The following is a 21074-nucleotide window of genomic DNA, read 5'->3' as shown; positions in this document are numbered from 1 at the left end:
CAGTCATCCGTGTCGTGGGCCTCCCCGAGGCACCAGAGGCAGGCATCGTGCGAGTCTGTCACCGACATCTTGGACCCACACTCCCCGCACTTCTTGAAGCCCGGACGCGGGGTCGAAGACAAAGTAGAAGACATTTTCACACGAAGGTATTTTCACAAAAACGAACAGGTTCGAAGAACCGAGAAGAACAGAACTCCAAAGAGTCGAGGCGTTAACCGAGATTCACGAAGCAACACGTTCGCGGAAAAAACGGAACTGAGGCTACGGGCGTCGTGCGTCCTACTTATCACATCGGATGACGTCGGAGGAGGTCCTCGACGACGGCGCATCGACGTCATCGACGCAGGACGCAGAAAAAAGTTTACGAAGCAGCACAGCTGTGGTGATTACATGTCATAGATATGGAATACGTCGGAGGACCCAATCCCCTCGAATTATATGTTTTAGAAACAGGAATTGGTTTTCCCAGGTATTTTGGATTGAGTAACTATACATTCAATGTTACATTTATAAAATAGGAATTTAATGAATCTTAGACTCTCTCCATTCGCTAACCTATTTAAATTGTTCTCCTTTTTTAGGGTTGGCAATGTTTTTGCTATAACACTTAGAAATATAGGACAACTGGCAGTATGATTACTCTTTGTACACTCACTGTCTTGACTTTTACAAGCTGAGGCATAATACATAGATATTAGACATTTTAGGGGTTTTATGATGTGACAAGACCTTTTAGCAGTGTTTTAGGCTTTTAATATATGTACTGCACTAGCACTTAGTGAAATGTGGCATCATAATTAACAGTTACTTAACGTCCAGAGGTTATCTTATGCATTAAGCACCTATGGTATTTTTATATAGGAAAAAGTACTATTCAGCTGCTGTAAGCACATTGCACTTTATTGATATTAGGCAGCTTTCTGCACATTTGCACAGACAGCATAACCAAGCTCTCAGTACTTTAATACAGCAACTTCTGCCATTATTATTTTTGCACATATTGCTGCTATATGCACTATGCACTTTAGTAACAGCACCATATCACCAAGCATGTATGACATCATATGCATGGTGCAGTTATCCATCAGAGGACCTTTCCAGGCAGACAGTACAGACAATACGTCATGCATCTTTGCAATCGTAAACGAGGGATAGAGATCATGACTGATCAATCTAACACAAGGACAGCCCCCTAAGAGTAACTGTAGGCAGCCCGTTGGCTTGGGGGCGTGTTCTTTAGATGGTATGTCCATGAGTCTATTTCAGCCATTGGTGCAGCATGGTAAAGGCTCTATTTCCGTGTGCGTCTCCGAATTACGGATCGTAACGGCAATAAAGCTCTACATATGGAGACATGGGAGTATGCACTTCCTGAGTGTTCCTAATGTTACTCCTCATGACCATTACATTTGATCTGTGAATGACATCAGCATTGTATTGTCAAAAATGCTGCATTTAAATGTGTAATAATGCCTGCTAAGCAAATGTTTCGCCTAATTTACGTATGCCAGATTGTATTCACTCACCTTGATACACACACCATTCCAAGATGTCGGATCTAAACACTTGTGTATAGGCGCGTTACAAATACCATATCATATCATATCATATCAGGCAGTTTAGAGTAGTACACCACTCTATACACTACAACCATAGAGTACGCCAGTTAAAAAGTCCTTTACTTCTGTTTACACCCTAAAGGTGACCAAGCGGTGTGCTTACCGCGAAACTTGTCGTTTTCGTGTTCTTTCATTTTTGTCCATGACATTTTACTAAATAAAGGAATTATTGATTGCCCGGGGCACTACTGGTGTTTTGGCTCAGAGTCTGGAGAGGATTACTTTCTCCGGACTGCTTTTTAGAGTGCACTCCACATACTTTATACCACAGTATATATACACACACACACACACACACACACACACGTAGGCCCAGGGAGCGGGCACAAGTGATATTGAAGTATAGTAGTTGAAATGTAGTGTACAAGGAGGTAAACATAGGCCATGGTTACCGATGCAAGAAATGCTGAAGCACCGCCATATTTAAAGTGAGGCCTAGTATGTTTCAGGCCCTGGTGAAAGTAGCAGCGTAGTATGGTAACATGTTTTGAATCAACTTCCCATCCCAAATCTCAGCAGTGAAACTGAACACAGAGGCCTTCAAAAATGTAATTTTATCAAGCTAGGAGACTGCCAAATCAAAAAGAAATGTGAATGGCCGCGCACAGGCAGGGTTGCGCCCGTCCCAAAGGACAAACTCATGGGAGCCAGAGTAAAGGTCTTGAGCTGCCAACAGGCACAACCTACATTTAGAGCATTAGCACCCCCTAGAATAATGGCCATCCTATTTGAACTGCCAGACGCCCATAAAAAAAAGAATACCTTGATCCATCAGAATTTGGCTTATTAGTGTGGTCCTTGAGAAGCCCAGGAGAAGCTCCAGGGTGGGGGCACAGGGTGGGGGAGGTGCTAGGAGAGAAGCATCATGTAATTTGTGATACAAGGAGTAAGAAGTGAGGCCAACAAATGTAGTCCCACAATGGGGAGGCATACTGGGGGCGCCAGCATGTCTGGTATCAAGAAAAGCTCTCCATTATTCTAAAGGGTCAATTTCACCTCTGAGGTAGCCACTGAGCTCATGTTTTTTATTATTATAATTGTTTTTTTATAACGCGCTTAATACCAGAGAGATAGGTTTCTAAGCGTGGGATCGAACCTGTGTTGCGCAGCGTGGTCTTGCTTTCAAGACAAACGCTTTACCCCCGAGCTATCCCCCCCCACCAATGACCGGGTGTAAAATGACCAGGTGCACACCATGTGACTAGGACCACGGGGAGGTGTGAGAAACCAGAGGGCATTCTCACTCCTAAGCCCCCAGAATCCTCTTCTCAGATGGCATGGGAAAGGCCACTGTGCTCCTGGATTGCGGCAGTGGAGAAGCGCGGGATGATCACCTGGGCAGATGGTCCTCGGAGTTTGCACTGGTATCCGCCTTTCCTTAATAATGACCAACCTAACCCTCCCCCGACCTTTATGGGCTACTGCAAGACAGTTCACCTCATTTCCCCACATTTGACAGTTAAAAGTACTGGGACGAGGAAGAGGAGACAGAGTCATAAACACTATACCTTCCTTTTAACACTCAGGTACTGGGACGAAGAAGAGGCCTGCAGGGAGTCAGGTATGCCCCTTTAATGAGGGTCAGGCAAACCCAAGTAAAGACACACACCTGCAACCTGTTAACTGGTTGCAAATGTATAAAATGAGGGTCAGAGAACGAGCGAGAGGCACAACAGGAGGATGCGTGGGAGAGACCAACAGAGTACTCCTTTGTGTTTGGAGGCAGCTGTGGTGGGACCAGAGCAGGAGCCAGGTCACCAGCAGAGACCCCAGGAATTGATGTGGCCCAAGAACGGTCGGCCGTACTGTGGCACAGGCTCGGGAGCATGCAGCGCAGTGCGAAAGCAGCAGAAGCGGAGGATGAAGCAGGGGAGAGAGAGGACGTCGTCTGGAGAACAGGGAAGACTGTCCGGCAGGCAAGCAGGGCTTGAACTACAAAGCCCTCCGGTCTCGCGGGCCTAGAGAAGCTGCAAGGGCCGTCGGAGGAGGGAGCTGCACTCTGTGCAGACTGGAATTGATAACGGTCATTGAAACAACAATAATACATGCCTATTGAATAACTATATATAACAAAGGCATTTCAAATACTGAACTGCATGAAAAGGTGAAATTAAACACGACAGAAGTATATTGAATACTGAACTGAATGAAATCCTGAAGTTAAAAATATTGAACACCGAGTACACTAAATCTTTATGAAAAAACCAAATCTTGAAGGACAAATAAAGTGCCCATGGGAAAATAAATTACGGAAAAAGTGCATAAGTGTGAAATCCCACAAAGGCGAACTTTTATGAGTGAATGCAATACGGCAAGGCCACAGACTGGCACAAACTGACAAGCATCAAATTGCACTCGGATTTTGTTGAACTTTTGAAAAGACTGAAATCTACTTGGAGGGGTTGAGGTCTTGGGGAAGGGCACCCCGAGACTTGAGGAACTGCACGTGTTGTCTTGATGGTGAAGCCTCAAGACCAGTAAGACCAGTTTAGTTTGTGAACTATGTTTGTAACTTGGGGAAAGGAATCCCGAGGACAATTTGGAACTGTCTTCTTTGAACGTGAGAAAAGTACTCTGGAGGCTTTTTATGGAACTTTCTTGCACTTGGAGAAGGGAAGCTGAAAGAAAGCAGAGAGCTGGAAGAAGCTCAGACTTTGAGTTAAGCACTGTTTCTTTTGTTAGCAGTACCCCTACACATTGGCTAGCTTTAGTTGTGAGGGCAAGAATAGGTTTTGGACACAGACGGATCTTTAATTTGATCTATTTGACTCATACTTACCTTAGTTTTGTTCAGGCAGGGAAATCTCACATTAGTATAGTGCAAGTTAGGCCTTCAACCATCCTGACATTAAAGTTAATATCATTTGTTTGAACTCTGTTGTCTGTGTCTTACTTCATGATGCCTTCACAGAGGGCAACATTCCAGGAGGTCCGCCAATCAGGTAGCAGGAACCCAAGGTGATGAGTAGGAGACCATGTGTTCGAGGGCAGGGGTAGATTAGAATGTGGCCAATTGGCCGTTGGACCATAGGGGACTGGAAGTATGTATATAGGTGGTAGCCAATGAGGGTGTGGGATCAACACTGTATACTGTGTGCGTAATGTGATGAATCCTGCGGATTAATCACTGATCCCCAGCCTAAGTCTCCTCTCATGTGGCCAGGGGAAGGCAGCCACTACCTGATCCTGACCATGGGGGTGGTATTCTGAAGGTGGATCACATGGGAGGAGATGGCCGTCAGTGGAGAGTGGCGACTCCAGCAGGAGAGAAGTGGTATACCTCTCTTCCCTGTGAGGAAGATCCTTCAATTCCAGAGTTAAAAGTCCCAGAAAGCAACAAGTACTGTAACAAGGAAGAGGAGCAAGGGGTCCTTATAGAGAAAATGTGATAAGGATAATGAGTTGTTTCCAACCTAGTCAACTATGCAGGACATTTAAATCACCTGAACAGCTATGGCAGGTGGAACAGAGGAGAGAAAGAGAAGGCTGCGGAGTGCGCAGAGCAGGAAGCGTAACCAGTGGCAGAGTAAATCCTGCGAAGGGTCGTGGGGAGGACGAGACACGCTCATCGGTGGTGTTTGGGACCGGCAGAGAGGAGCTCCGGATGAAAGAAGGCAGACGGTGCACAGCGGGGATGTGTGAAGAGACGCAGACCTGCAGAGCTGTGCGGGTCTTGGCGACGAAGAACAGGAGAGCCGACGCAGAGACCCAGAAAGAGACTGCCTAGAAGGGGAAGCTAGCCCCTCCCAAGCACTTCTTGGCAGCCGCACGATAAACCGGTGAGTCAGCCTTATAGTGAAGAGGACCCAGGGACGTGCGTATACACTAGTAAGCATTTCGGAAGTAACTTTGAACATCGGCCAAATCGAACTGAATGGAAATGGCAATTATGGTGCAGGTCTCATGACATGAGATGTCTGCTGGGGAAAACCTGGAACAAGCATTGCCAAGAGTCAAGAGAGATTGAAAGAAGGGTTGCAGACCGAGCTTGGGAAATCCCTCATATATGGAAATCAGTAGTAGGACATTGGCCCAAGTAATAACTGAAGTCAACAGAGATGTGTTGTTGGAGTACAATTGTGTGAAGCCTAAAGAGAGAGAAAGTGGACGCTGTAGGAGGCCTGATAAGATTATCAGGTGATCAACCTTTTTGAAAGAAGATATTCCTGGCAGGAGAGTAAACCAGGATGTCAAGAGGTTTCAGTTTGAGGAATGTGAATGTTTTAAGGAGACCTGATAAGAGCATCGGGTAGTGCAACATTTTGGGAAGTGATACCTGGCAGGAGAGTACTCCAAAGCATCTGCGAGAGCAAAAAGGGGAGATCTCCCCGTCAGGATAGTAAGCCAGGATATTAAGAGTGTTTAGTTGAGAGGTTTTCCCGGCAGGAGAGGATACTGGGAAAACTCACTTTGAATTAGGGTGATGAAAAGAGACTTGCTTAAATTAAGTTGTGGTTTCAAATAAGTATTTCTTTGTCAACCAGAAACTTTGAAAATACTTGCCTTTTGCCATCCGTGAATCACCATTGGAGAAAAGACATTTATTTAGTTTTGCTATCCTGAAAAGTAGGAAAGTCTTTCCTTTATCCTACTCCAACCAGTGTTGTGGAAAAGACATTTGTTTAGTCATCCTGAAAAGACTTCCTCTTTGCTATATGTCAACCAATGTTGTGAAAAGAACATTTGTTATGCCGGTGAGAAACCTGAGGGCATCCTCAACTCTACTCCCCATGGGTCCTCTTCCCAAGTGGCCAGGGGAAAGGCCATCGCTTTTGGATCCTGACCCAGGGCTTGGAGAAGCGAGGAAGGATTGCTAGGGTGGAGGGTCCTTGGGGATGAGACGTCCTTAGGCGAGACACCGTACCCCTAGTTTCCATTTCACGAGGGACCCTTAATCCCAGAAGCAGTTATGGGGTATTGTTACCCCTTTAAACACTAGGACATATTATCAATATAAGAGTACCAGGAAGAGGGTGAAGACGAGAAAGCTTGAGGGGGTGACAAGCGAACCATGGTATGCCCCTTTTCCTTATGAAGACCAATCTAACCACTCACCAGCCTTTATAGGCTATTGCAACAGATCTCCCACACATTCCCCCTCATTCAAACCACTCTAGTACTGAGCCGAGGAAGAAGCGACTAGGAGTAGTGAACACTAGTAAGTCATTTCATCACTCTAGTACTGAGATGAGGAAGAGGCCTGCAGAGTGTAGTAAGGGTCAGACACGTCCCAAGATCTGCTGTAATTGCAACCAGGCAATTCTGATTTGGAATTCACACCTGCAACCTGTCAAGTGGTTGCAGGTTTGTAAGAATGGAGGAGACCAGTAGTATGGGAAACCAAACCAATTATTAAACCAGCAGGGAAACCTGTTTGCAAGGAGGCTGCTGAGGTGGGATCTGCAGGAGAGACAAGATGCCGGCAGAAGGAGACCCCAAAGGACTGTGAAGTCCAGGTGTCGACGGGTTGCGAGAGAATAAGAATTGGGGGAGGCCTCAATGGTCTGAGGTGAGCCGCCGGCATGGCGAGCATAGTGAGAGGAGGGCGAGTGACCAACAGCATCCGCAGAAGAGAAGCAGAGCTGCCGCCCACGTGTAGAACGAACACGAAGTGCTAGGGAGGCTCGCGAATGACGGAAGAGACCGACACAGAAGGGAAGCAGAGTTGCCGGCCTAGAGCAGAGCAAAGCCGAAGTGCGAGCGGGGCTTTGCGAACGAAACAAGAGGTGCAGGCGAATGCAAGGTGCACAGCTGCCCCGGAGGAGTGGCGGAGGACTGGCTAGTGCAGAGGGTCAGACTGAGTATGGACATAAGGTCGCCCGATTTTAGTTTTAGTTTCATAGGAAGGGAAATGTATGCAAGGATAGGGAAAGTTAGGTCTTTCTCTTAACAAAGGACTAATGTTGAGGAAGTTACCTCTTTGTGTCTGCCTCTCATTGCGGACCCCTCACAGTCATCAGTGACAATGTCTCTCCTTAGAACACTGCGTTTGCTTTCAACTAACCAAGAACTAACTCCTAGGTAATTAGGTTCCTTTTTGTATATACCATAAACTTGTTTTCCTTACAAAGAGGTGCAGCAAGATTGTTCCTTAGAGGATTGTTTTTTCTTGGCTGGTTGTCTGGAGGTCTTGTACTACAGTTGAGGAACGTTAGGGAAGAGGGCGTCACCCCCCTAACACAGTGAAGACACAAGACATTCTTTCTATGCTTCTTGGTGGAGCCCCAATCCAAGGACCCTTTTTGAGACGGTTTGATGTGTACCTTTCTAAGAAGAACATTTCATTTAGCCCATCCTGAAGTGAACCATGGGCTGTCATCCAGAAGAAGGGAGTAACCCCTTTTTCCTTAGTTCATTCAGAATTCAAGGGAAGGGAAACGGTTTGATATGTTTTTTAGGGTTTTAAGTGCAAGCATCCAGTGTGAGGTGAGGGAAGGAACGCCGTTGTTGCGCAGTGTTTAAGGAGGTAGCGAATGAACTTGGCGGACTCGTACTAACTTTAATTATCGCCTGGGATATAAAAATCTAGAATCGGAATGAAGGGCGCTTTTAATACTGGGTGCAGGCTGGGGCCAACGCAGTCACAATAACCCATTTTGTGAGGGTTCGGCTATGATGCTTTGAATGCGGGCACCTCTGGACAGCGTGCATGCACTTTTTGCGGCCAGGACATCATAGCACATATTTTGAGGCGCAACATTGTAAGGGTAGGTTTTTGGTGTGGTTTCCTGGGCTGTCAAGGCACGTCGCTGGCAGGAATAGCCGCCGTACCTTAAGGTGCTTTGAGCCCTTAAGGCACTTATTTAACGTTGAGGAAGGGTTGGCTGTCATGGGTTCGGGTATATAAGGCAGCATGGCAGGTATACTAACATGGGGCCCGGGGAAAATGAAAAAGCAAAAGGCGGGTCTGTCGCAGGAAGGGGTTGCGGGCCTTGTGGCACTGCGATTCCTGTGCCTCATTCATAAGGATAGGAAGGAGTATGGCGCCGGAAATGCCCTGCAGTAAGAGGGCTAGATATGCACACGTCATGGGCGTTCTGCGCTTCTCGTGCAGGTTTGGTTTGCCAGCACTCTCTGCTTTATGCCTGGTAGAAGGGCTAGGGCTAGCACGATGCCTTTGGTTCTGAGGCGCGCACACACTGCTTGCACTTCATTGGGGGTACAGTAATCAAGGACAAAGCAGCATTCTGGGCTCTTGTGTGTATACTACACAAAGGCACCTTTTGAGTTTCCTGGGGTTACCCGTGAGAGCTGCAACCCGGGGTTATGGGGTTCAGGACCATAGCGAGCGCAGGGGGTTATATGCAACTAGGGCTGCTGGGCAAAGCTGCGCAAACGCTGCTATGTTATTTATGTCCCCAGAACAGGTTTTAAGTTTACAGGAAACGGTTGCCGTTGTGGGGACAGGTCAAGGTGTTGAAGGGCGGAAACAGGCCCAAAAAACTAACCAGTCAGGTCGATAGGGTCAAGGTCTGGGTGGGAACACAGGTACAGTCACTCTCAACAATAATATAAAAGCAGAGTGCACACATGCCAAAACTGTTGCGGGCCCCAATAACGCAACAGGGAGGTGCGGGGCTTTGTCAATGCTCGTTTTAACATCCACCAGTGCTTGTAAATGGAACGACAGTAGGATTGCAAGTAGCCTTGGTTCAGGGTTACATTGAAGACAGCCCAGCATCAAAGTTTTTGGTTCATTACAGTCCCAGACTTGGGTGCTTACAGTTTGGCATGTATTACTTTTACATGAATGAAACATTGAAGCTAGTGTCAACACCTGGCCAAATACGGCAGGAGGTATCTGCTTTGTGGTAAGAAAACTATTGTATGTCGAAAAACCGGTTCAAGGGTACCCTGAGGTGCAGGTATTGAGCTGGAAGTTAGTGGGTAGGTTGGGCGCGTGTATGGCAGGTTAGCAGAGGCTTTGCTGGCCACTCTAGGCGACTGTCTGCTGAGTAAGGAGCTCATTCTCCACCAGTAAGCCAGATGGCATTTTACAAGGTACAAGTTGTCATCACATTGACAGAGGGACCATTCTCAATTGTTGCCCATCTTATTACAAGAAACGGGTTTAAATCTTTGTACATTCTGTTTCCAGCCATGGTGTGGGGAAATGGCCCCGGAAAGCACCTGGAGGCAGGGTTAAAAGGGGGATGCAAATTATAAAGAAGGACGGCAGAAATAACGTACTCCTCGGTTTCTATGGTTACATACAGAAACGGGGACCCTATTCTGCAGATTTACGGTGTGAATAACAGATTTGTGCTCATGTGTTATCACAGGATACGAAAAAAAGGGGACGCTTCAGTCTGCTCCCAGGAGTGCTACCAGGAACGCAGCATAACGATCCCAAAAGGTCTAGTAAGCTGTGGGACACTCCCTCAATGAAAGACCAGTGGTAAGACTGGAGGAGGGCATAAAGGTACAAAAGGTTCAGTGAGCTGTGTGGCTTCCCGCAAGGCACTCCCACATGGTAAGCATGGACAGTGGCAGAAGGCACTCCATTTACATAATATGAAACTATGGTTTGGGGTTCAAGTTAAGGGTCTTGCTCGGAACGCACCTGATGACCGACAAGACAACTTTGAAATGATAAGATATCAGACACCCACGGTACATGCTGGTGTTAAGACCGGGGGATGGCGCACATGCACTGTCAATTGCAAAGGTGGTTACATACAACTGAAAGGTCTGTCCAGTAACATGGAACGGTGACCCTGTGAGGTTGGGTAAGCTGTGGGACTCCGCCTTTGGAAAACGCCACAGCAAATACCTGAGGTTGGCACAAGCACACTTGGGAATAAAATTACAGTTGGTGTACAATTGGAAGGCCTACACCAACAGGCTGTACATGAGCCACCAGCAGGTTTCAAGAGCCCCTGGCGCACAAGGGGCACACCAGCAACTGGCAGTGATATTTAAGGTTACAAGTGGGTTTGGCAAACAGGCAGCATATAGCCAATTGGGGGCACGGAAGAAGGGTAAAGAGTTGGATGGAATGTGGGCTGGAACTTCAAGGGTGCAAGTCTTGTAGGTTAAGGTGGCTCACATGGGCGGAGAGACGAACTTGGGCACTGAGGCTCGCTGCATGGTTCAAAATGCCGATTTTCAACATTTATGCTTAGGTGTTTTGGGGGTTGCAAAAATGTGCTTGGGTATCCATGGCGGTGCCCGTGCCCCCAGAGCAACCTTGTTTTAAGGGGTTCTTTTGCAGGGCCTGTTCTACCCACACCGCTATCTAGGGGAGTTTAAAGGGGTTGATTCTGCAAGAAGCCTCCAGTTTAGTGTCTTGAGCTGTATTGGGACCGCTTGCTATATAAAGCATTGGTGCAATGGTAGCACTTCTGACTACAGTGCATGAGGTTGTGAGCTCAAGGGAGATGTCCTGAATGTGTTATTCAAAACTGCGCCCTTGAAAGGTTTGGGTAAGCTGGGGGGCATTACACAAGGTGGATTTACAAGGTAAAACTGGATGTTGAATAAACTCTGTGATATGTTGGAATTGTGGTTTAGGTGAAGGTTGAAGGTCATTTGCTGCTAGAACAAGGAGAAGTTTTATTGAAGCATGGGGGCATTTGGGGTAGCGGGGGGCCAAAGCGTGGCGGAGTTCGGGGCAGTCCTAGCCGGGGAGGAGTACGCTTGAACCGTGGGGCGATTCCCGATGGCCGCACTCGAGCCAAACTCGGACGATGGGCATTGAATCCCTTATGGACATTGGAGACTCCTCACCTTCATGTGCAGTGGCCCGAGGTGGAAGTAATCTGTGCAGCAATCAGGAGTGTATGTCCGGTGCCTTGTGACATGCAGGGACGCAGCAAGGGGACACCGGAACATTCAGAACTGTGCTGTTAAAATCTGGAGCGTATGTCAGGTGCCTTGCGACAGCATTGGGCGGCAAGGGTACACCGTGACCTTTCGATCTTTTTGCCCCACTTTTTTGGGGCAAGTTTTTGTTTGGTATAGATGGTCGTGAACCATGATGCTTTAGGGCTGGGACTGACCCCTGTGTTGTATGGTCCAATAAATTGTGATCTGTGTTTCTAAAAATGTAAACTATTGTCTGGCATATATTTATTAGCAGCTCAGGTACAGGTTCTCAAGCTATGTCATCCTCGCACAGAAAAAGAGGGTCAGGAGGGGCAGGGGGCACCAATAGGGGCTGTCACTGCTAAGCAGCCCCTGTGTCTAAACACTCATGTAACAGTCAAATGTTACAATTTCCTCTTAAAATGGCTGGTGGCAGTGGTTTTAGAACAAACTACCATGATTTTTCCCGACCGCGAACACCGGTAGTTAAAAATCGGGTCACCATGGTTTTCAATATGGCGCCCATGACCACTCTGTAAAAACAGACTCTGGTCATCTTTTTTCGCCGTTTATTTTAGGAAAGGTCCTTCTTGTGTTTAACTCTGTGCGCCAAACCAGATTTGGTCCCTTTGTTCGATGCCCTTTGGCGGGCTTCAGTACTGAAGCCCTCCTCTGGCGCCTGAGTGTCTGGGGTGGACAGTATGTGAGGGAGGTGCCCGAAACTCCCTGTGCTTTGTCTCCTAGGAGACCTGAATGCACTCTGGCGTGATTGGCTGGCTGTCTGGCAAGGACAGCCACCCGGTTGGGTGAGTGGCAGCTAGGCTGGAATGAATGGGAGAAAACTGTTTAAAAGCAGGTCTCTGGGACTAAGAAGGCAGAGTCGACCACTGGAACGAAAGAACCAAAGACGAGCTGAAGGAAGACAACTGCTGCAACTCCTGGACCATTGGTTTGCCCGGTGAAGCCCTGCTGCAGGTCCGAATTGCCTGAAACTCCCTTGTCAGAAAATCCCTTCAAGGACAACTTCTTCTCTTGAGCTGAAGGGAACAACGAACTCGCAAGCCACCTGGACACCGTCTCATTACTGGTCAAATTTTCATCGAAGTGCTGTTGAAAACCAGATAGCCAGTGAGAAGGATACCAGTTTGTGGGCTTTAAGGCACCCACCCCTTAAACCCGACACTTAGCCAAGCTTGTGGCCTCTTCCCTGGGCAGTGCAGGAACCTCCCGACGTTCTCCTTGTCCCCAAAACTGAAGCTCAGGAACAGCGAGATCTGCAGGAACTGCCAGGAACAACTGCCTCAGCTACAGCTTTTCTTCATACCTAAGGTACTGTGCAAATGCGGTGTGGAAATCGTTTCTGCCGCAGTGAAAGTCTGTGAAACTTTCCCAACTTTGGGGCCTTGTTCGCTCCTAAACCGACATATAACTCTTTTTCTATCAAACTTCTTCCTCGAACGTTGGCAAAGACTTAACCGTTTACTACTAGAACTGTGCTATCCTATCAAAGACTCTGAACCATTGACTTTGGCCCAGGCCTACTGAATTGAATTGCTGGTTGTAGTGAACCGAAACTATTTGCCCTACCTATGAAAGTAATTGTGCTTCAAATTATTTTAACCTGGTCTTTCTACTCCTTTTGAAAGTAACTGAAGTGCCATTTTGCTCCCACTTCAGGGGAGCTTAACTTGTTCAGAAACGTATCCAAAGATCATAAGCAATCAAAAATGCAGGAAAGGTCAAGCAAGCATCAAAATACCCCCAATATTTTTGAAAAAAACCAAATCAGGGATCAAAAAACATCACCAGAATTGGAAACTGCAAGGGAGACCTCAAAGATACCCATGAAACTGGCACCGATCTTCTTAAACCAGACTAAGAAACCTGCACCTCTTTCCGTTAGAGGTCTCCCTAAACAACCTATGCAAGAAGGAGAGATGCCAAAGAAAATCGTTAGTGCCAAGGATACATGGAATGGCTCCAACAAAATGCAGAGAACTGGAGATCATATGTGGAAGGAGCCCAATGGAGGAGCCAGAACAAATTTTCAATAAAGATCTGGCAGATACAAAGGTCATAGAAGTGGCAGACTATACAATACCAAAGGTCTGGCTAAGGCAGGCCTGTAACATCAAAAACAAGTCCCTCAGCAGAACAATGATACTATTTCACCTTCAATCTCAAATCTGTATCTCTTCGCAAGTGAAGATATTGAATATGTAAAATTTCCGCTTAAAAAAGACCAACACTTTGTGGAAATTGGTCAGAGGTCGCGAAGAGCAAAGCAAGCAAATCTCAACAACAGGACTGAACTGGGCCGGGTAGGCCTCATGGTTTTCGAATCCATGGAAGAAGATAAACCAAGAGACGCCCCCAAATATGAGACGCCTCGTGGAAAGAGAAGGCGCCAAGATAGGGGTCTCAGTTGGCGAAACACAAAAGTCACATTCAAGCTCTGTTCAAAGCGCAAACAAAAATGGAAACCTTATGTCAAAACTCCCAGAGATCATCTCTCAAGTAATCCTAAAATTAGGAGTGGAGACAAACTGGCTTTAGTCAAAGTGACCTGAAGCTGTTTTGCTGGAATACCTGAAGTCCTGGTTTTCTGAAAAGGAAACAACTTAAAGAAGAGCTTCTGGGCCCAAATGATATCTTAATACTCCAGGAAACCTGGTTAGTAAATCTGATCAAGATTGAGGGTTTTACAATCCAGAACCTTCAAACATCTCAAAAAGCCAAAGGCAGACCATCGAGGTGGTCTGCTGTTTGCTTTTAAAAACTCCACCGTTAAATTGATTACCCAATTATGCAACATTTTTTGGGGGAATCCAAGCCTGTAAAATAAAGATGAAAATAGACATTCCACATCTTGAAGTGGTAATCATGAATATCTATTGGAACCCCACCAGCTCAACACTCCAGCACTTTCTAGCAGAACTGGACTCCGTACTTACAAAGGTGAAGACCGAGCATGAGGGAATAAATATTCTCTTAGCGGGCGATTTCAATACAGATTGTACCATCAATGATTGTGGCAAGTCTTCGCAAACAGAAAGGAAACTTTCTAAAAAAAAAAGGCCAAATGTGGCTAGACTTCCTGGCCTCATGGGATCTAGACAGGATTCAAGGGAAGCCTATGGAAGGTGGAAACGCCATGGTGACTTGGCGCCGGGGGATCTCAACGTCCACTCTGGACTATATCTTTGGGTCACCAGAATTGTCTTGCCTTCACTCAAGCCTCGGCATAAAACATGAAGGAAGGAATGCTCATGCAAGGCTGGAACTTTCCTTTCCCGACCTACAAGGTTTTCGCTGCATTAAGATGGGGCAAGAAATAGAGGGTCTCAAGGGAAAGCTGAGAGTGATAAATACAAACAAGGGGAGGAAACCCTAAACAAAAACTAAGAGTAATCTCGAGTATGACCTGGAGGAAAGAATCTCACCCAGAGCAATTTGGAAAATTCATCTGGTCTTTATGTCCACCAAGCAAGATAGGTGCAATCCCGAAACAAGATCACCTTCACATCTTTAATGAAGAAACACAAAGGAAAAAAAGGGAACTTAGAGACACAATGCGTAATTTAAAAAAATAAATAAAAAAAAAAGATGAGTGAGCGGTCCACTCTCTCCTATGATCTAAAAAAAAAGCAAAGCAGTCCTATAGGAACTGTTCAAGAAATCAGAGGCACCCAAGGATGCAACAAGATGGAGAACAAACGTTGCATCTTCTAAATGCAAATAACTCCAGGAATTTCTGGGCGGTGTTGGGTCCGCTAGAAACAGGTATTAACAGCTCTCTGTGTAATCTAGTCCCAGAATCAAAAATGGGTGGAATATCTTTCCGAAAATTTCAAACCCCAAGGGTCATCGGAATTTTGTATGGTCATGGATACCCCCTGGTCTCTTTCTTTTGATGAAAATGATATTCTTGAACTAATCTCCAAGTGTTCCACATGTAAAGCTGCAGGCCCAAGTGGTTAAACCTAACAGGTTTTGAGAAACAGTCCAAAACTTTGGGCAGAGATCTTGAATCTCCTCTTTTGAGAAATTCTGAAGACCCGTACATTTCCTCCTTCGTGGAAGAATGCACTTGTCATTCCATTCTTCAAGGGGGGCGATCGGCTAAGCCCAGAAAACTATCGGCCAATAGCCCTCCTTGACATTGACAGCAAGCTCTTCATGCAGCTACTTCTGAGAGAGTTAACATATTGGGTGAAGTCAAGGCAGATCTTATCATGCCATCAAACAGGGTTTAGAAAAGAATTGTCCACCAGTCTCAACGGCTTAATTCCAAATTTGGTCAGCAAAAAGACAAAGGAAAAACTGGACACACCTCTTTACAGGGCTTGGGTAGATCTATCCAAAGCTTTTGATCATGTGGTTAGATCACTGCTCTGGTGAAAATTACACACCTGGGGGATTAAGTGATCTGCATAGAAACACCACCTTAAGACTGCGGCTGGATGAACAAGGCCATCTGTCTGAACTAATTCAGGTCTTTAGAGGGGTAAGGCAAGGTTGCATGGGCGCACTGTTGTTCTTTAACATCTTTCTTTCAGACCTAGGAGACTTTGTTCTCCTCAGCGTTGGCCAGTCCAGTAAAAAATGAAAGGAGGTTACACTGGTTGGCCTACGCTGATGACATTGTGCTACTGGATAGGTCTGCCGTGGGCCTTCAACGTCTCCTAGATAAGCTCAGGGAGTATGCCAATCTAAATGGGCTTACAATGAATCCCTCGAGATCCAAAATTCTAATATTTAAACATCCAAAGAAGAAAATTGGATATGGAAATTGGTTTTTGGATGGGAAGGCAATCCCCCGTGTCGAAGAACTCATTTCTGGGTTACAAGATCTTCGCCTCCCCTGCTAACAATAAAGTTAACATGGCAATCATGGAGAAAGTCTTACAAATAACACCGCAAATGAAGAAGCTGAATACAAAGTATTGCAAATTCTCCATCTTACCCATAATTCGATTTACATGGCTAAAGCAGTCCCAGTTCTACTGTATGGCTTAGAAGCAAAACCATTATTATGGCACACAAACTGGAACAAACTAGAGGGCCTACTCTGGAAAAAAAACGTTGGCTCTCCCAATGTATACTCCAATTTTGAGCCTACAGTTTGAACTGGCTCCAGTTTCTTTAGGGTGCCGAGCAGATTGGAAGCTTATCACATTATATCGTGAAATCATCACTGCAGAGAAGGTTTCCATTTTCTTTGATATGAATGAGCATCTTAAAAACAAGAGATCCCAGGTACTTCTTAGCTTGGAGAAGAAAACAAGAGGCATCCAGGATAGGCTCGAGCTGAGCTTGGAAACCCTAGTGTCAAACCTCTTGAAAGTGAAAAAAATTGCTTGAATCATGGGACTGGATAGACACAATAGCCAGCGTGAGGTCCCTCAATCTTCCAAACCTATTATTAAAGGTGGAGAAAAAGATAGGTTGTCTACCACAATATTTACAAAAATTCCCAGACAAATGTGAGAAATAAGTTTTTGAGATTCAAAATATTGTTCATACCGGGGAAATATTGGCAAGAAGGAACCAGGGGGACCAGGCAAAAAAAACTCTGTGGAAAATGTGAATCTCCCAGTAAACAATCAATAAGACACCTACTAATGGAGTGCGAAGGCACCTGGGAGGCAAGATGTTTGTTATTTAGGAGATTCATGGCTAAAGGGGAGAGCCTAATATCAGTTTTTTTGAGACAGAATGATAGCCGGTCCAGAGACTATGTTAACAGCAACAACAGTACAAGTCTTGAAAATAAGTTTCATCATAATGTAAAAGAAGACATCTGCATCATGAAAAGCCTGCTGTTATGTTGACTCTGGTTTCCTTTTTCGTTAGTTTTTTTCCAAATATTTTAATTTTTCTTTTACTCTCTGCTTTTTTTTTTCTTTTTCTTTTCTTCTTTTTTTCTGTCTTTTGTCCTGGTTTGAATATTTAGTTTTTGATGATGTTTTTTGTAAAAGGTTTTGATTTTTAAAAGCAAAACAAAGAAATGTAAAACTTTTTTTTTTAAAAGAAACGTATTGATTGGTTGTGTACTGTGGTATATTAGTGTGCGATATTGAACTGCTTTCTTACCAGTGGAATGTTTTTCCAAATTATTATGTAAATAAATGTATATTCTTTTACCAAGAAACCTTGAATAGTGTTTGTTTGAACTACTGTGATTGCAAGTCCTTTGTGTAACATCTTGTACTGCTCACATCACTCTTGAGATAAGTCTGGCTGCTCCACCACTGCTACCACATAACTGTGTAGTACAGGCTTGTACCAAAGGTGAGATTGTGCTTACACCTGTAGTCTTAATTGTGTGTAGTGTTCCCAAAGGGTACTGCATGTAATTCTGCCTAACAGAGAGTTAGCAGGACATTGAGGAGTGGGTTGTCAAGCCGATGTCTTTCTGGTGCCAGTGGTTGCATTGGACCTGCAGTGATCTTTGGCATAACAAGGTAAGCTCAGTGGGTTGAGCACCAGTGAATCAGCCCCAGACAGTGCGAGAACCAGGCATTGGTGGTACAGTAGCGGATGGTGGGCAGCGTGTGTTGCCCCCACTGGCAGACGGCATAGAGGTATGGTGCGGGTGCGACACTGGCTTTAGCAAATCCTCCTTAAGCAGAAGGAAGCGAATAGCACTTCAATTACAAAGAGTTTAAATCTTCAGAGCACAGAGACACAAAATACTGAAGAGTCTGCTTTAGAAAGGTTTTTGATACACTCTTAGGTTGTACAAATACTACAACTATACAGACAATATTGAACTAGCAGCTGTCACCGACAAAGGCAGTACACAGTGCCATGATGAGAGTAGAATACCTGAATAGCACGTGGAAAAGGGTCCATGGGCAGCTGAGGTCCAGGCTCCCCAGCTTGGGGTGGAATCTCTCACATCAGACGCGACTCAATATGCAGCGGGCGGTCCGTGGTGTGGTCCCAGGTGGGAGGCCTGCTTCAGTTCTTCAGCTCCTTCACACTTGCAGCGTTCAGAGGTTCCCTCACCGGAGCTTCACCAGAGACTTGCCTGCGTTGCAACAAAGAAGCCATGTATAATGTATAGCACTACCTTTTCTCCCTTCTCCGCCTGTGTGGTACCCCCGCCTGCCTTTCTAATGGCTAATCATTCACATCATGTCTCTTGACGTGGGGCTGGGCTCAGCACAGTCAATCTGGTCGGGTGGAAGAGATGGTGTGGGTGCACAGGTGTGCGTAGGGCAGGTGGAGATACAGGTGTGCATGGGACAGACCCTCCAAAACAAAATCTAATCCCCCTTCAGTTCCCACGCTCTCATTGGATACATTTGTTTAACCACCATCCCCTTTCAACATATATTTGTATTATTTCAGATTTACAGCACACCCCTTTTTGGGATCTTTCCGTAGTAGGTCATGATTTCACAAAGTTACCTATTCACACTACAATTCTAATTTACTACAAATTCAATCTGGTTGGGGACCTCTAGCCCCTGTAGTGCAGCACATAGCTTTTTACCAAGGATAACCAGGTTCCCGCTGAACTGGCGATAAGCATCTTATCCGCCCAGACTTGCTGGCACCCTCATTTCACGATAATCTCTAACTACCACCATTTCAGCACGCATGGCCTCTGGCCACATCATGGTCATGCCCGAGAACCTGATCAATGCCCATAAACCATGTGTCCACTCTGCCATTAAGCAGCCCTTGCACTGGGTTTATTATCTGGCCCTAACTTGACCCTATCAGGTGGCCGGACTTCCCTGCTCACTGAACTCTCATGTACTTAAAAAGATTACATCTCCTCTCCACAATAGCACCAAGTCGTAACACCTGAGCCTGGCCGCAGCTGACCGTTTCAGGTTATTGCAGCTGCCCGAAAACTGTTAGCTGCCTTCCCCCACCCTTCAACCTCTATCAACCAGCTTCCCAGGTCACACAGAGTTTATCTCGCCACCCCAGGTTTCTGTGGCTTACACAACCCCTAGCTACGAGGCAATCCAAGGTATACAGATTAGTGAATTCGCCATTTGCACTTTGAAACACAATTTACTTGTATAAGCGCCTAACAAATGCACAATAAATAAAAATAAATAAATGTACCCCTTCTTCCCCAACTGTCTCAACTGTCCCAAACACATCTCCCTGAAGACCCCTGTGTATGTACGTCTGTGTATGTATGTTCAAGACTACCGTGTCCCCGCACAGTGACTTCTCTATCCGAGAATCTCCTTTCTCTTGTGCGCATATGAAGCAACTCACTTCCCATCTTTAGGCACTACGTGGCACGCCACGCGACTACATTGTTTTCATATTGTATAGGCAGATGTGTTATTATGTTGCTGCGCACATGCAAATCTAAAATGTTTCAACTATACACAAAGAAACACTAATAGTAACACTTCTCCCATTCTCATTAACTACACTAGATACATGGTGGGCATGGGGCGGGTGGGGGCGGGAACAGGTGCACGGGGTAGAAGCCGACCGACCGAGAAGCCAAGGTCAGGAGGGAGAGACAGACAGTAAAGTGACCGTCTCGCCTGGTGGCGTGACCACACGGAAGCTGTGGTGGGCCTGGGCCTGTTAAGTGACCCAGAGATTAGACCACAGCAGAGATGTCGAATAGAGCAGTGGGAGAGAAGCAAACGCTCCTGTAGAAGTAACGAAGCTGAGGGGGGCGATCTGTGATATCAGGGGCTGTTGGAAGTAACGAGCGTAACAGGAGCTCAGAAAACTCAAACGAGCAGATGCCCTAGCACCAAGTAAGATGGTGGAATTGGGTTAAAGAATGCAAGTATGGAATCTGTTTGAAGACTTAACTTGGCATACAGAACCTGCAGAGAGGCGGAGCACTGTACTGCAAGAAACTGATGAACTGTGTCAAGTTCTGTATTTCATTACACAAACGTTTAAGCCTTCTTATTGGAAAAGGAACCAAGTGATGGGGCCAGGCAGAAGCCACCGTCAGAGGCCACTGCCCCAGTCACCTCCTTTTGGTTAGGTTTTCCTAAGTGGTAAGGCCAGTTAGTAGGATTCGGACTAAGAACTATTTGCTTTTGGACTCGGACGATAACCCTTACTTTTAGTTTGATGGGCAGGGAACGTCCCTCATAGCGACATGGCTGGTTGGGCGTTTTATTTTTATTTTGAATAAACATCCAGAACCATGGCACTACCTAGTCCGACTCCTCCACTGGTTCGCCACAGCAGGCATTGTAGAGTTCAGTTATACCTTCTCTGCACAAAAGCCCCATGCCCACCAAGAGCACTGTGAATACAAGAGTCACCTCCTCCAATAGCAGAAAGTTGCTGCAACATGAAACGTCCATTACAGGGCATCAGCCTCGAGGAATATTGTGCAGGGTCACATAGGAAAATTGTTTTGGAAGTAGGACACCAAACCCATACCTGACACTAATGTTTTTTAAATCCTATCCCGTTTTTGATAATTCTACTGGCCAAATATGTGGTAGACAAAAGTACCACTTATTTTCCACAAAACGTCCTCCTGGGAAAGCAACTTCGGGACCCATGATGCATTCTTAAAGCACACACAGTGGCGAGTGCACAATGCCCATAACAGGCCAACAATGTTTTCTAGTTGCCCCCAGGACTCCAAAATTGGACTGCCGTGCCACCCTACTGATAGGAGTCAAT

At 45.9% G+C, this 21074-nt stretch overlaps 1 protein-coding gene across 5 annotated transcripts in view; it reads right to left on the bottom strand.

Annotated features, from left to right (window-relative positions):
* The window catches only part of IL27RA (interleukin 27 receptor subunit alpha), a 420655-nt gene that overhangs the window by 326597 nt on the left and 72984 nt on the right, over positions 1–21074 (bottom strand). For 4 of the 5 annotated variants that reach the window (XM_069604392.1, XM_069604391.1, XM_069604388.1 and 1 more), the window contains exon 2: positions 18258–18462. In XM_069604392.1, the coding sequence (XP_069460493.1) occupies positions 18258–18284 (27 nt within the window). In that variant the 5' untranslated portion in view covers positions 18285–18462. Of the gene's footprint in view, positions 1–18257; positions 18463–21074 lie in introns of those variants that run through there. The other variant, XM_069604390.1, reaches the window with a different exon arrangement.

This window comes from Ambystoma mexicanum, chromosome 3q (assembly GCF_040938575.1).
Source record: "Ambystoma mexicanum isolate Mex_15411 chromosome 3q, UKY_AmexF1_1, whole genome shotgun sequence".
Classification (NCBI taxonomy): domain Eukaryota; kingdom Metazoa; phylum Chordata; class Amphibia; order Caudata; family Ambystomatidae; genus Ambystoma; species Ambystoma mexicanum.
The sequence above is the reverse complement of the archived record's forward strand: the minus strand, read 5'-3'. Positions and strand labels throughout refer to the sequence as shown.